The sequence below is a fragment of the Mus pahari genome, chromosome 12 (assembly GCF_900095145.1).
Source record: "Mus pahari chromosome 12, PAHARI_EIJ_v1.1, whole genome shotgun sequence".
Classification (NCBI taxonomy): Eukaryota; Metazoa; Chordata; class Mammalia; order Rodentia; family Muridae; genus Mus; species Mus pahari.
In genome coordinates, this window is record NC_034601.1 from 17,310,145 (window position 1) to 17,325,053 (window position 14,909).

Sequence of the window (14,909 nt, forward strand, 5' to 3'; positions counted from 1 at the left end):
ATAATCCAAGAAAGTATTGTCAAGCTTGGCATATTTTACCCCAACGTAAAACATGTTTTGATGCGTTTGAAACAAATCTGTTCTCCTTCCCAGGCCAGACCTGTTGCGATCCGAAGGCATTCCTAGTACAGAAGCAGCTCCCACGGCATCCCCTCTGTCTGGAAGTCCCAAAATGTCCACCTCAAGCAGCAGGAGCCGGTACCGAAGCAAACCACGTCACCGCCGGGGGAACAGTAGAGGCAGCCATAGCGACTTCGCAGCAATCTTGAAAACCCAGCCCGCCCAGGAAAATTCACCCCACCCCACCTACCTGCACCACACTCAGGCTCAGTGCGCTTCAGTCCATCAACATAACCCTCTCCAGCAGCAATACCAGCAGTCCCCTTCTGCCCTGCCGCAGAGCCGGCATCCCAGACTCAATGCGCATGGGCAGGACATTGCAACCTGCGCCAATAACCTGAGGTACTTTGGCCCCGCAGCGGCCCTGCGGAGTCCACTCAGCAACCATGCTCAAAGACAGATGCCTGGCTCTAGTCCCGACCTCATCTCCACAGCCATGGCGGCAGATTGCTGGAGAAATTCTGAACTTGACCAAGACCAAGTTGGACCCTGGGGCTGTTGTCAGGCTGAACCCTATGATCCCTGTTTCCAGTGCAGGCCAGAACATTCTGGGTCTTTAGATGTTCCCACTACTGAGCCAGTGGGGAGGGGCCCGGACCGGTCCAGTTCACCAGCGCACAATCCTCTTTCAGGAAATGCCCAAGGCTCTGAGAGAACGGAGGCAAATGGGTTCAATGGCTGTCAGTCTGGTATTTCTCATCAATTCACACCCCCAATGCTACCTCAAAAGACACGGCCCCTTCAGAAGGTAAGGTTTAACAAGTGTAGACTGTCTCTGGCATCAAAGGATGACATCCTTTGATGTCAAAGACAGTCATGTGGTGCACATTATGAAATTGGACATTTAAAGGTGTGCGTTTTGGAAAAGAGTGTGTATTGGGAAAAGGGCTTTCCCTCCACAGCACTTCAGTGGTGGGCCAGGGAGTTCATTTGGGGTATTACTGGCCTGGGAGTAATCTCCCACAAGGAAAACCATATTTTAAAGATATACGGTCAACATGTTAGGAAACCTTTGTCCTAGAACTCCAGTCTTTCGAGGTATCACAGGAAGGTTAGGAAATGGAGGTTCCTGGTGTGCCATAGCAAACATGACCTTGAAGATGTCACACAGCATTTTCTGCATCCATTTGACTACCCAGCCCTTTAAAACGTGTGCTTCTACTAATCCCCCTTGGCACTGACGCTCTTTACAATACTCTTTAGAAAACGTTAACAACCATCTTGACCCAGCTAGTTCTAAATTGTAATCTGTTTGGCTCCTCCACTGGCTGCCTAGCAGTCGTCTGTGGTGCCAGAGATCCTGAGCTTGGGGGTCAGACAGTTCAGATTGAGGCTTGTCTACCTAGCACCTCTGTGAAGCCGCCACTGTCTAGACAAAGTGCCAATAGTGGACTCAACCATGCGTCTTGATTTGAAGACTACACGAATTACTAAGTAGTGTCTAGAAAGGCATCTGGAATACCGCCCACTTTGCTAAGGTTTCCAACAAAGATTATTGTGAGAAGTATCGGGAACATGGTATACATGTAATTCTAAACATTGTTTTAGCTCATTGTCACTGTTAAAAGGAAAGGAAAGCTGAGTGGGTTTGATGAGCTGGATACTCATGGGAGAGGAGCTGAGGCTGAGGACCCATCTCAGCTGTCCTCACGTACTGTCACGTACTGTCTCAGATCTGTGTTTCTGTCCACACGGGCGGCTGCCGCTGCCTGAGCAGAGGTTCGTGTGGGCTGTCAGGTGGTACACTTGCTACGAGCTAATTCATTCCACAGCCCCCCAACTCCTGTAGCCAGTTACATAGAGCCCTCCCATTTAAACTTTACAGGCTGGCTGGTTGGCTAGTTGATTGATTTGGTCTGGTTTGGTTGGGTTTGGGAGGGGGAAAGCTGGGGGTTGGGAGAACAGAGTCTTGCTGTATACAGCTCAAGCTGGTCTCAAACTCAGAATTCTCCTGTCTCAGCCTCCTATGTGCTAGGATTATAACAGACACTGTAGCTGGTCTTTTCTACTTTGTGGGTTGTTTTTCCCACCCTTTGTCTTTCCCTGCTCTGGTTTTACCCCCAACACTATTTAGGAAGAAACAAGGACAGAAGGAGAGAGGCATTAGGAAAATCCCTGAATCTAATTTCTTTCCTCTTGTTTCTTCTTTGAGCATGACTACTAACAAACCACAACCAACCCCATCACTGAATGACCACCAACCACCAACCCCACCTATTGGGGCTCTAGCATTTATATGCCCTCTGAAAAGCTCCCAGAATTCCAAATGTCACGCAACTGCAGAAACTATCTGTAGCTGGCAAAACCATGCTTCTGCTAGAGCATGAGGCAAATCATAGTCAGCTGCTGCAGACAGTCCAAAGCAGCCCCATATCCCTATAACTGAAATTAAAAACAAAAGCACAGCCGGGCATGGTGGTGCATGCCTTTAATCCCAGCACTCGGGAGGCAGAGGCAGGCGGATTTCTGACCCAGCACTCGGGAGGCAGAGGCAGGCGGATTTCTGACCCAGCACTCGGGAGGCAGAGGCAGGCGGATTTCTGAGTTCGAGGCCAGCCTGGTCTACAAAGTGAGTTCCAGGACAGCCAGGGCTACACAGAGAAACCCTGTCTCGAAAAACCACAAGAATGAATAAATAAATGAATAAATAAATAAATAGAAACAAAGCACATTCTTACAGTATTTCGCGTTGTCACTATAACATATCACCATACCCATCATGGTTTGTTTGATGCCTTGACCCCCAGCCATCCTGCCAGCCTTGACCTAGTTCAGCGCTTTTTATCTTCATTGTTCTGTAGCCATCTCAACAACCAATTTTAAAACATTTTCATCAACCTCAAAAGAAACCCCTATCTTTTCTTAGTCATTCCACATCACACGTTCCTTTGAATGACCTTACTGCCATTTTGATGCCATCGTATGGCTCTGCAGGTCCTAGAACACACAACACGTTCAGCTTTGTTGGAACTGCACACCCCACAGCCACTCAGCTTCTCTTTCCCAAGATGCACTTCAGTGGATGTTCCTAGTATGACTGCTCATCTTGGCAATTAGGAGGACTCCATCCCTGTCTTTCCTATTAAAACCAAAAACAAAACAAAAAAAAAAAAAAACCCCACAAACATGTCAAAATACAATGAATACGATTGTGGTATTTTAGAACAGGCTTTGGATCGTTCCCTCTGGCTCAGGGGTGGGACCATCTAAGCTCCCAGGAGACTCTGTAATCCAGGGTATTATAGTGCTGGGGTAAGGGCAGTTGATCTTACCTGTGGCTGATTTTCTGCCTTTGGTGCCCTTGGGGAAGATCAGCTGTCAGCCAAGCACTTAAACAGCTCTTCACATCAGCCACAGAACCCTGCAATCCTCTCAGTGGTCCCTTGTCCCCAACAACTTGTAGACTCAGAAAAAATGCCTAGAGACCTTTTTTTTTTTAAGTTGTAAAGTCATGACATACATCTGTGTGATTGCACCTTCAGTGAACTGCTATACTGGAGTTGAATATAAACAAGGTACAATCTGTGGTTGAAACTCTATATGTCTTGACATAGCTAGAGTATTAATGATGAAACAGTTGCTATGGAAATGGGAAAGGAAATGGGAAAGCATTTGCTGGGCTTTGCAGAACTGAAAGTGCCTAGGTGGAACTTCTATGAAAGACCCTAGAGCCACTTGTGGCAACAGTTACAGGACAGTGTCCCAAATCCATGACTTCACCGGCTTCCTCTCAGGGACCTGTACCTCCTGAAGGCAAAGGGGAAGTCCTGTGTCTTCTAGCACCTGGCAGAGGGCCTGTTGTCATGGAAACACGGCATACTGCTGCTGAATGGGAGGTGTATGTGGATGTATTGGTTTGGGCTGCTCTGTATTGAGGAGTAGGGTTTTTTTTGGTTTTTTTGTTTTGTTTTGGTTTGGTTTTGTTTTTGGTTTTTCGAGACAGGGTTTCTCTGTATAGCTCTGGCTGTCCTGGAACTCACTTTGTAGACCAGGCTGGCCTTGAACTCAGAAATCCGCCTGCCTCTGCCTCCCCAGTGCTAGGATTAAAGGTGTGTGCCACCACGCCCGGCTTGGCATCATTTGTTTTATCTGGAAGCTGCTTTGTGGTTTTTGTTGTTTGTTTTTGAGACAGTGTTTGACTAATTAGTAAGCCAGGCGCTCACTGTGCCGAGCTGTCCTCATCAACCTGCCTCAGCAGGATGGTAGGATTTCAGTTGTGAACTATGTGGATGTACATGCTTAACGGGGCCATAAGCAGGGTATCACTAAACCCCTCTGGATGAAGATTAAATCTGTGAGAGGCAAGGAGAGAGAGAGAAGAGGGAAACCAATAAAGGCCTTTTCTCCTTGTCCTCCTCAGAGTGGAGATGACTCCTCAGAAGAGGAAGGGGAAGTGGACAGTGAAGTAGAATTTCCTCGACGACAGAGGTAAGGCCCAAACAAGCCTGTAGCTGTGTTCGATATAATGGGAAAGACCCTGCATATGCTCCACCTGGCCCTTCTGCAGCCACCGTACGTGGAAATTGAACCAAGTCTTTCTGTCACCATGTCTGAAAGTTGCCTCTACACAGCAGGTCTCAGGTCATCAGATCCATTTCCAGAGAAATGGAGCAGAGTACAGACCCACTGTTGCACTGAAGAGCACAAAGTTTGCTTCAGGAGGGGTGGCCCTTGTTTGTGGCGACTGATGGTTTCTAGTGGGACTCCTCAAGATATGCTGTTCATGCTGCTAGAGCCAAATATCACGCACAGGAGTGTTTATGGATCATTTATTTCTCCCAGTTGTGGAAGCCAGAAAGTCGGAGCTCACGATGGCAGGGGGATTCCATCCCACTAGGCACAGCTTGCTTCCTGGCTTGCAGACAGCCACCTTCTTCCCGTGTCCTCACATGGAAAAGATGATAAATAACAGAATCCGGGAGGGCACAATTCAGTCCATAGCTCCTCTCTACCTCTGTAAATATTTCCTACCAAGCTTGACTTTTAGTCTTCCTCTGGGGCAGGAGGTCCAGTGTTCCTGTCCCTCTGGGTGACATGCAGGGCGGAGAGAGGCTCATGCTCTGGTTACGTCTGCTTGTTCCCCCGTTTGCAGGCCTCCCCGCTGCATTAGCAGTTACCAGTCATACTCAACCTTTAGCTCCGAGAACTTCTCTGCGTCTGACGGAGAGGAGGGCAACACCAGTGACCACTCGAACAGTCCCGACGAGTCCGCCAAAAGACGGCAGGACCGCCTGGCAGACGCACTGGACGACCTGCTGTCCCAGACACCCGAGGCCCCCATCGAGATCTCCTCCCACTCAGACGGGCTGTCTGACAAGGAGTGTGCCGTTCGGCGCGTGAAGACACAGATGTCCCTGGGCAAGCTGTGTGCCGAGGAGCGCGGCTACGAGGTGGGCACTGCTCGCTCCTCACTCCACTCCACCCTTTCTGGTTCTTCCGTGCTTAGAGTATTTTCCTAGTTTGCTCTCTGTTGCTGTGATACACACTATGACCAAAAGCGACTTAGGGAAGAAAGGGTTTATTTTACTTACCGCTCACAGGCCATCACTGAGAGACGCCAAGGCAGGAACTGAAGCAGAGCAAGAACCTGGAGGCAGGACCTAAGCAGCGGCCATAGGAAAAGACTGCTCAGCTTGCTTTTTCCTCCTCCTCCTCCTCCTCCTCCTCCTCCTCCTTCTCTTCCTCCTCCTCTCCCTCTCCTTCTTCTTCTTTCTTCCTCTTCTTCTTCTTCTTTTTTTTTAGTACAGCCAAGCCCACCTACCCAGGGGAGTGGTACCACCCACAGTGGGCTGGACAATAATTGTCAATCAAGGAGACACTTCACAGACTTGCCTACATGCCAGTCTGATGAAAGCGTTTTCTCAATTCAGGTCTTTTCTTCTCAAATGACTCTAACTTGTGTCAAGTGGGGGTGAGGGGGGACCTAACCAACACAAGGATGTTCATGCCTCAGGGTTTTTATTCAGTAGATAAAACATATACTGCCTCTACAACGCACATGAAATCGTATAGTCACGTGGGGCTCGTGTCTCACCACTGAGGCAGAGACATGGAATGTTCCAGAATCCTCACCTCCTCACCCCATCTTCCATTCCCATTAAGGGACTGAGTATTCTTCCATCCATACCCTCGCTGTTCTCTAGAAGGCACTGCCACAGAACAGAAGGCCCTGTCTCTTCTGTAGACTAGTATAGCCTTTGGAGAGTTGGGAGAGCATGGTGCTCATAACTGTAAAACCCGGGCTGCAAACCCCAGTCCCTCTACCTACTGTGTGACCTTGAGCAAGTTGCTTGCCCTCTCTGAAGGTCAGTCTCCTTGCCTGTGAGATGTGTAATCTCTATCAAATCTGTGAGAAGTGATCTATTTCAGCAGGTGAGTGGGTTGGATTAACAAAGGTAAAGAGGGCTTACCGTCAGTGGAACCTGGGGCACTGGAATGCTATGGAGATGAGGATGTGGGGACCTGATACAGGTACCACCCCCACCGCCAATATTACCAACTTTATATAGCTCTGTTCTCCATAAGCAACCCCAAGAACTAGGGCCCAGCCTCATTTCTCTTTGTCAGCTCCTCTAGCATGGGCAGTATTAAGCTCACCTTCAGTGAGGGCCACTGAGGGGTGGGGTCGTCCCATGCAAAGTGTCCAGCACGCTACCGCCGAGGGTTGTGGAAAAGGCTTACGAGCTCTTGTCTGAACTTTGCAGAACCCTGTGCGATTTGGAGACTCGGACTGTGACTCTTCAGAGGGAGAGTGTTCTGATGCCACAGTTAGGACCAGCAAGAACTACAGCTCTGCTACCTGGTGACAAGGGAGCCGACCCCACTCCAGCAATAGACTCCTCCCTCCTTCATCTGTCTGGGCGGAGTGGCCCTGTCCCAGAAACAAGCCGCAGTGACAGGGACATGAGACTTGTCAAATCTCTGGGAAATACCCAACTGAAACTACGTCTCACTGAGCCTTTCAATCAAGAATGGCAGGGATCTATTATACTGAATACTCCAGCTACTGTAACATTGATATTTATTTTTGTTGGACATTTTAACACTTTGTATTGTAAAGAGTGAACTATATATGATACAGACACAATAATTTCTTTACAAAAAAAAAAAAAATTAAGGAAATGTTGCTCTTTAGGAACAACATTTGGAATTTGTGGGGCCAGGTGTCACTGTCACTTGAACACAGGACTGGATCTTTCGCCCATGCTTGAAGAGTTGTAAGGAGACATGTTGGACATTGAAAACACAAGCCAAAGGAAACGCAGCCACGTTAAGATCGACTGGCTTGTCCATGCGAAGGACGGAGATGACCTGGAAGTTGAGTGATTGCCTTGGAGGGCATGGGCTTCCTCTAGGAGGAGGAGCACACAGAGCTATCACTGCACATATGAAAGCCATTTCATTTCTTGAACGTTAAGCAGAACCTGGTCGTCAGAGCTTTAGCAGCACCAGGTCTCACCCTCAGCACATGCTTCCCGTTCAGTGCCGCCATTTTCACACCCCTGACCAGCGTGCTCTTCCAGACACAGTGCCATTTCTCCTTTCTTTCCGCCTGTTGGCCACTATGAAAAGAGCATCTGTGACACAAGCCTGTAAAAATTCCTTCTTGGGGTGGCTCTGTTCAGCTATCTAAAAGCAAGACGGTGTGACCCCTCTCTGACCAGGTTGTCTACCTCCTGGAACCACACTGATTCACACAGAAGGCAGCTAGGATGTGCGCACCAAGTGTCCATCCCAAACCATCTTTATTTTGTTCATGATCTCATTCTAGCTTGGAAGCTTTGGTGGCTGTCAATCACTGTAGCATAAAAGGCTAAGTTAGCAGCTCGTAAAAGGTGACCCCACCACCATCACACTTCTGTTAAATGCTATCTGTAAAATACGGTAGGTTTTTTGTTTGTTTGTTTGTTTTTTGTTTTCATTTTGAATCACTGCAGTTTTATTTAGTTGGGTCAGGAAATTTGTAGAAGGAACAGCTGATGCTAAGCAGGAATTAGAATTACTTTAGTTTCCCCAAAGCATGTGATTCTTCCTGTGTCCAGAGTCCTGGGCTATGAAAGGTACCTCGAGGTGCTTTGTGGAGCCTTGGCTTGAAGCAAGAAATGTCTCACAGTCCCCTGAGGGCTGGGGCACAGGTGGGCACCACCATGCCTGGCTTAAAGATGTTTTATCTAGATTTTATGTATACACACATTGGCCCGATTCCTGTCTCCAGTGCAGGCTTCTGCCAGGCATTGCCCTGCACTGGCTGCATTCTGATGGTGCATCCTGAAAGGATGTTAGGTATTAAGACATTCCAACCCCAGTGGAAATAGTGCCCCTGGGCCAGGTGTCACCCACTGACTGTGTCAGCAAAAATGAAGTGCAGGAGGGACTCAGAGCCAGTCTTACGTTTGATCCCTCCTTTGTTTACACTTTATGTTGAGACATTGATTTTAAAATTCAGTCTATAATTTTTTAGCTCATAGGAAAGATGAAGGAACTTGTACTAAGAAAGCAGTATTGTTTTGTTAAATTATTCCATTTTATATGAACTGTAGCAGGACTACACAGAAGAGCTTAAGTTATGGCATTGTTATTCTTATTTTTATTTTATATCGTCATAATTTTCTGTTGACCAGAAGGTGTGGCTGATGATGTAGCACAATGGCTGTTTATTGCTAACCATGAATTATTATGGACTTCTGTGGTCCTAAGTGAAGGCTGGGGATGGAGCTGCCTTCTGTCACTCCCAGCATTCCTCAGTGTTTTCCCTGGTCTCCTAAATACTGCAGCAATGGTCTGTGGAGGTGTGCTCTGCCCTGACACCCAACGGGTACACTGTGATTCTTTTTTACTTGATTGTAAAAGCTCCTGAATATGCAGATGACCAAGTAGTTTAAAGGCTTCAAAAGTTATAAACTTTCTAAAGTGTCTTCGAATAAAATCATGGGACTGTAAGAGAGGCAAAAAGAGATTGAACGGTCAGCCGGCAAGGCAGAGCGTTTCTGTGAGGACTCATGAGGTAGTTTCAAGAATGGACAGCAAACCGGGTCATCATCTCCTTCCTGCCGAGTCCCACAGATTGGGAAGAGCAGAGAGACCAACAGGGACAGGCAGGATGTGCTTCTGTGACTGCCTCAGGTCCCCCGTTCCTTAGGAATAAGACTCTTCCTGTCCCACACAAAGCAGGAGCAGCTGTCTGTCCTGTGCACACCATTAGTGACAACAGTGAGCTCTGAAGAGCAGCTTCTGCCTGCACCTCCCAGAAAACCCACCCAGTACCTCAGCCTTCATCAGCGTTCTGCATTCCCACCCTGCCTGTGGGGCACACTAAGGCCACCTTAACTGGATTCACCGTTATGAGATGCCACGTTATGCCAGGGATGTGGTGTTGATTCGTCATTCACTGTAGCATCAAGATGCGAGTGAAGTCCACACTTCTGTAGTAGAATTAACGAGGTTTCAGGAAAGAAAAAGAAAAAATGGTTCTAAGCAAGGTTAAAAGGGAAGAACATTCCCTACCCTACCTGCCTTGTAGGATTCAGGAAACTCAAACTGACTGTGTTTCCTTAAAAACATTATAGTCATCAGAAGAACCTTGAGTGGAGAGATCAGAGAACGTAAGAGTCAATTCTTCAGTGCTGTTAGATGCCGCCGTGCTTTGAGGATCCTTGCCAGACCAATTTCAAGCTTCAGGACATACTGTGAGATGAATGACTACATTCTTTGGCCAGCTTTTTTTTTTTTTTTTGACTGACTGACTACCAAGATGAGTCTCATTTTCTACTGCAATCAAGCACTAGATTTTTCTTTTTTCTAGATTATGTCCCTAAGTAAAAATCCCTCTTAAAATAATAGCCTAGCACAGTAATGGAGAAGCCTGTGTGCACTTTAAAACATACCCCACCACCACTAAGTTCAGAGCTAGCTGCAGGACTGGGGGAGATTCTGCCCAGGACAGGGAAGATGATGTTTCAAGATGACTTGGGTGGTCTGGTTGAAGATTGAGTATTTTAAGCCTTTAGTTCCACCAAGTTAATCCTGGAATTAAAGTCATTTTGAGTCAGTACTGTCTAGTGATTATTCAGGGCCATTGTGCTAAATTATTCCCCTAAGCTTCTCTGAGTGATGGAGGCAATGGCGCTGGAGTCCCTTGTTACGAACACAGGCTTGTCAGTGCTCCCACAAAGCAGCCATGCCATCTTCCCTGTGCTCCCATGAGGTAGCCATGACATCTTCCCTGTGCTCCCCATGAGGTAGTCCTGACATCATCGTCTCTGTGAGCATGTGTTCCTGTTGATCCAGTGGTTTACTGTTATGCCTTTATGCCCTTCTGTCTCAGATGTTTGTAATTCTTTGAGAATTGCATACATGTAAACAATGAACTATGATCATATGCAGTCCATACCCCACTATATCCCACCTAAACCATCCTCCTCCCAACCTCAGGTTTTTGGATTGTTGTTTTGGTAATTCACTAAACATAGTTAGTGCCACCCAGGTATGCGGATGGCCATCCACTGGAGCAAGGGACACAAACAGCGGACCATTTTTACAAAAGCGTGATTCTCCTCCCTCAATAGCTGTCAACTGCCAATTAACTCCATAATAAGAATAGGGCCTAGAGATCTCCTTCCCACATCAATTTCTCTTTTTAAAAAACATTTCTATCTGGGTGCGGTGGCACATACCTTTAATCCTAGCTCTGGGAGAGACAGGGACAGGCAAACTCTGACTTCAAGGCTAGCCTGGTCTACATACAAACCAGGTAGAGCGACTTGGTGAGACCCTGTCTCGACGTCCTGCCCTGCCCCACATGTACCACGCTTATTTCTTGAAACCAATATACCATATTCCACCATGCTCCACCTCTACCCCAAACACCATGGTGTCCATGTGAGCACTATCTGCCTCAGAGTAGAGCATCACTCACAACTGACTGGAACTGGTGTGCGAAGTATGCATTGACCATCTTGAGACCTTGAGTTCCCTGATGGGCAAGAACAGGACCATGTCAGTGGTCTCCCAAGGCCAGCAGGGGTATGCTATGACAGGCAAGGGGCCACTTGCCTTTATTCTGTCCCTTTGGACTGCAGTCCAATTAACTATCCACCAATCGCATTTCTTTACCCACACTGAACTGTACCGAATGAGCACACTCTTCCCCGTCGGCACAGAAGTTTCAGGTGTGCGGTCTATTATTACCTGTTTCCTCCCGAGATGATGTGAAAAATGCTGTGATATTTTTATCAAGACTTTTCTTCAGCTGTCAGTGTGGATTCAGTGCCTTTCCAGGCAGCAGGTTTTTTTCTTTGCTGATGCCATAGAACAAATGTCCCAGTCTGCTCCCCTCCCTCTAGACTGGCCCACTGGATCCATACATCTGCTTCTCTGCTGGGATCAACCGGCGCTGCAAACGCCATTTAAACAAGAATAAGCTGAAGTGGAGGACAAGGTGGAACCTAGAACATTTCTCAGGGACAGGTGGCTCGAGGGTAGCTCTCAGAAACGAAGGAAGTGGGTGAGGCGTTGGGCAGTATCACGTGGTAACAGTGTGATGGAAGGATTTCAGCCAGTGCCACACCCGCAGACGGCAAGGCCACTGTAAGGAAGCTTCCAGCAGAATCAGAGCCCTACTTCCCAGGGCCACTGTACAATGCTGGGGGGTGGATCAGCTAGGCTGATGTCTGGTGATCATGGTCTTCCCATGGCTACAAGCTAGAGGGCCCAGCCATATGTGAGGGGTGGGGGTGGGGATGTATCATGATCACCCCACCCCAGTGGCTATCCATATCTAGAGTTCCACTTCCCAGAGGATATGGAAATCCTTTGAGCCTTTTTTTTTTTATGTATGTATGTGTCTGTCTCTCTCTCTCTCTCTCTCTCTCCCTCTGTGTGTGTGTGTGTGTGTGTGTGTCTGTCTGTCTGTCTCTGCCTGTCTCTGTCTCTCTGTCTCTCTCTCTCAGTAATGTGAGTTCCTATTGATTTAGAGCAGATGAGTCTCTTTCTAATACTTGAGTCTCTCTCCCGTGGTCTCAGCTCCCAGGCGCCCCACTCCACGTCCTCTTCAGATACCGGCTCTGGCTTTGTACTGAACAGCAATGGGAACAGGAATGATTATGAAAACAAACCAATGCATGAAATTAAACAAAGAGTATACCTTCTGTTTTCTGGTCCTGTCTTTTCCTAAAGGGGATGTTTGCCCTACACGCTGTCCTGACAGGATGTCAGGGAAAGGCAAGCGGGGTTCTACAGCAGGATCCTACATTTCAGGGGCAACCACTCAAGGGGTGGTCTCCACTTTGTCTTGAGTGTTGTTCCCATAAAGGCTTGTGCAGGCTCTCTGCTCCTTCCTGAGCAATCCTGCTGCCCTTCCCACAGCTGTCCTGATACCAATGACATCACTCTTAAAGAAGCCAAGAGAGGGAAGTGGGAAGCTGGCCTCCGTCAGAAGCCTGCTGAGAGTGAAAAGCTAAGCTAGCCTTGTGGGTTTTTTTTTTTTTTTCCCAGCCAATTCTGCTCCCTCTGGTAAGGGCAGTTGTGAGTGTACAGATGTACAGACATGCTCTTATGGAATCTGTCTTCAATGCAGAACATTTATGTCTATGGATTTGGGAAATGTCATCTCCTGGGAGCTCACACCTGATAAGGCACACTTGTGCAAGATCCTGGTGACACACATCTGGGGAGCCTGAAAGGGGACAGAAAAGGCACAGGTGCAAAAGGAGAAAACCCCCTCTTCTCTCTTTCCCTCTCTAGTCTAATGTGCTACAGAGCCAGTCTTCAAAGCACACCCTCCACCTCCGCAGCCCCTCATTAGAAAACCTTCCTTTTTTAAAAAAAACAAAAAAACAAAAAAACCACCTTCTTTAAAAAAAAAAGAAAGAAAGAAAGAAAAGCCATGATGTGGACATCCACTCTTGCTGTAGAACCTGAGAATACACAAGCCCAGCAGGCCTAGAAAACCTCGACAAGACTCTCAACTGAGCTCGGTCTTGAGACATCACAGCAGCCCACAGGTGATGGATGTCTTAGAGGGAGTTCTGCTAAGTCCTTGTCATAAGTTGTTCCCACGGGGCCCAAGGCCACAGAGCAATCAGCTCAGGTGCCAGCCCCACAGCCCAGTGCCCTAGCTGGAAGACACAATCATAGCTCTCAGATAGGCAATCACTAGGCAACCACACTGCCTTCCTTCTCTTTGAATTAAAAGGTACAACTATTCCTCAGCTATTCTCAGCACACTGGCTGACAGCCTCATTTACTGACCCCATTCGCCCAGCAGGAGGAAGAAGAGGGGATCTGCAGGCCAATTGGTTCCCATGAGACAGAGCAGGGCCTTCAGATGGGAAGAATTTCCTCCGAACACATCCAGAACACGCAAGGCTGGCTTCCGTTCATTTTTAATCATGTTTGAATCTGCCTAACTATCAAGACATGTAACTACAAGGAGCTTTAACATGGACAGAAGTATCTGTGAATGGGGGGAACTGCAGGAATCACTGCACTTAACGCTGCGTGTAAGACCTAGGCAGCCTGTCATGTTTCCCTTGGCTTACGGAGAGGTAGATCATCAGCAGAAAGGTAGAGAGGACACTCTTCAACAGAGTCATAGAGAATACACAGCCTGTCCAAAAAGGCCACCAGCATCTTCTTCCAAGACATCTCAGGGACCGGCAAGAGGCAAGGCCGACAGAGAACTGGATAGGTTTTCTAGAAAGCGGTCCATTTCATAGAACCTGCTGAACAGGACAGAACGCCCTTCTAACAGACCTCTGCACACACTGTCCACCTCATCCTTTGAGGATAATTAAAACACAATGAGGACATTAAAGGGACCAGCAGCACAGTCCGGGGCCCTGAAAACACAGAACCCACATCACGCGTCCTTCCTGAGGTCCAGGCGGCCGATGTCGCTTGTTTGACTCAGCGTCAGGTGCTTCTGGCTAAATTTTTTGATGAGCGTTCCCGGAACCAAAGCGACCAGGGCAATGGCCAAGAGCTTCAAGATGGTCTCCCAAGAGAAGAGGGCATCCAGAGAGGTGAGGGTGGACAGGATGGAGCCCGTCTGCACGCAGATGAAATTGTAAGGGATCAAACCTGGGAAACGGAAAATGGAGACAGTCATTAAGCCGGCAGGGTGGCCAGGGATTCAGAACAGGGAACCTAGCTGTCCGTCCAACTCTTAGCCCCTCCCTTTTCTCCCCACACTTTCTGTGCACACCTGCCTTGCCTGACAAAAGGCATTCAGATAGACCACACAACTATATGTATGTCACAGTAAGGAAAATGTACTTTTCACACAGTGGGAAAAGACTCAGTAAGCTGCCCTTCCCCATATATGTTTTAGAGAAGGCAACGTCATTTCTCACATGAAGTTCTTGGCTTTTACACATACAAACTGCTGAAGTCTGCACACCTGCTTATGGTGAGACCCACGAGCCAGACAGGAGAAAGGATCCTGACAACATGAAATTTTCAGCGTGCCTTGAAATGTTCCAATACGCAGCAAACAAGTTTTAAGTTTCTTCCAAGTACAACTCTGTACGTTCTGCACTCTGAGAATTCAGCGCAGCACTGGACTCCAAATGCCAGACAGCATATGGCATAACCGTTCCTTAGGGTCAGGCTTGGTGACACACGCTTACAATTTCAGTAAAAGGTTGCTGAGGCAGGAGAAGAGCAACAAATTCAAGGCCAGCCTGGACAGCATGCTTGAAAATAAAAACAACAACCAAGAATGTGTGTGTGTGTGTGTGTGTGTCTGTGTGTCTGTGTGTGTGTGTCTCTGTGTGTGTCTGTGTGTGTGT

General features: G+C 47.8%; 2 protein-coding genes across 13 annotated transcripts in view; one reads left to right on the forward strand and one right to left on the reverse strand.

The window, feature by feature from the left end:
* Map3k13 (mitogen-activated protein kinase kinase kinase 13) overlaps positions 1-10,808 on the forward strand; it is a 140,962-nt gene extending 130,154 nt beyond the window's left edge. For all 12 annotated transcript variants that reach the window (XM_029544309.1, XM_029544310.1, XM_029544311.1 and 9 more), the window contains 4 exons: positions 94-868; positions 4,481-4,548; positions 5,213-5,510; positions 6,825-10,808. In XM_029544309.1, the coding sequence (XP_029400169.1) occupies positions 94-868; positions 4,481-4,548; positions 5,213-5,510; positions 6,825-6,926 (1,243 nt within the window). In that variant the 3' untranslated portion in view covers positions 6,927-10,808. The remainder of the gene's footprint in view (positions 1-93; positions 869-4,480; positions 4,549-5,212; positions 5,511-6,824) is intronic.
* A 2,678-nt stretch (positions 10,809-13,486) lies between these two features.
* Positions 13,487-14,909, reverse strand: part of Tmem41a (transmembrane protein 41A) — a 6,712-nt gene continuing 5,289 nt past the window's right edge. Inside the window, exon 5 of the mRNA XM_021209758.1 lies at positions 13,487-14,199. Coding sequence (XP_021065417.1) covers positions 13,979-14,199 — 221 coding nt within the window. The 3' untranslated portion in view covers positions 13,487-13,978. The remainder of the gene's footprint in view (positions 14,200-14,909) is intronic.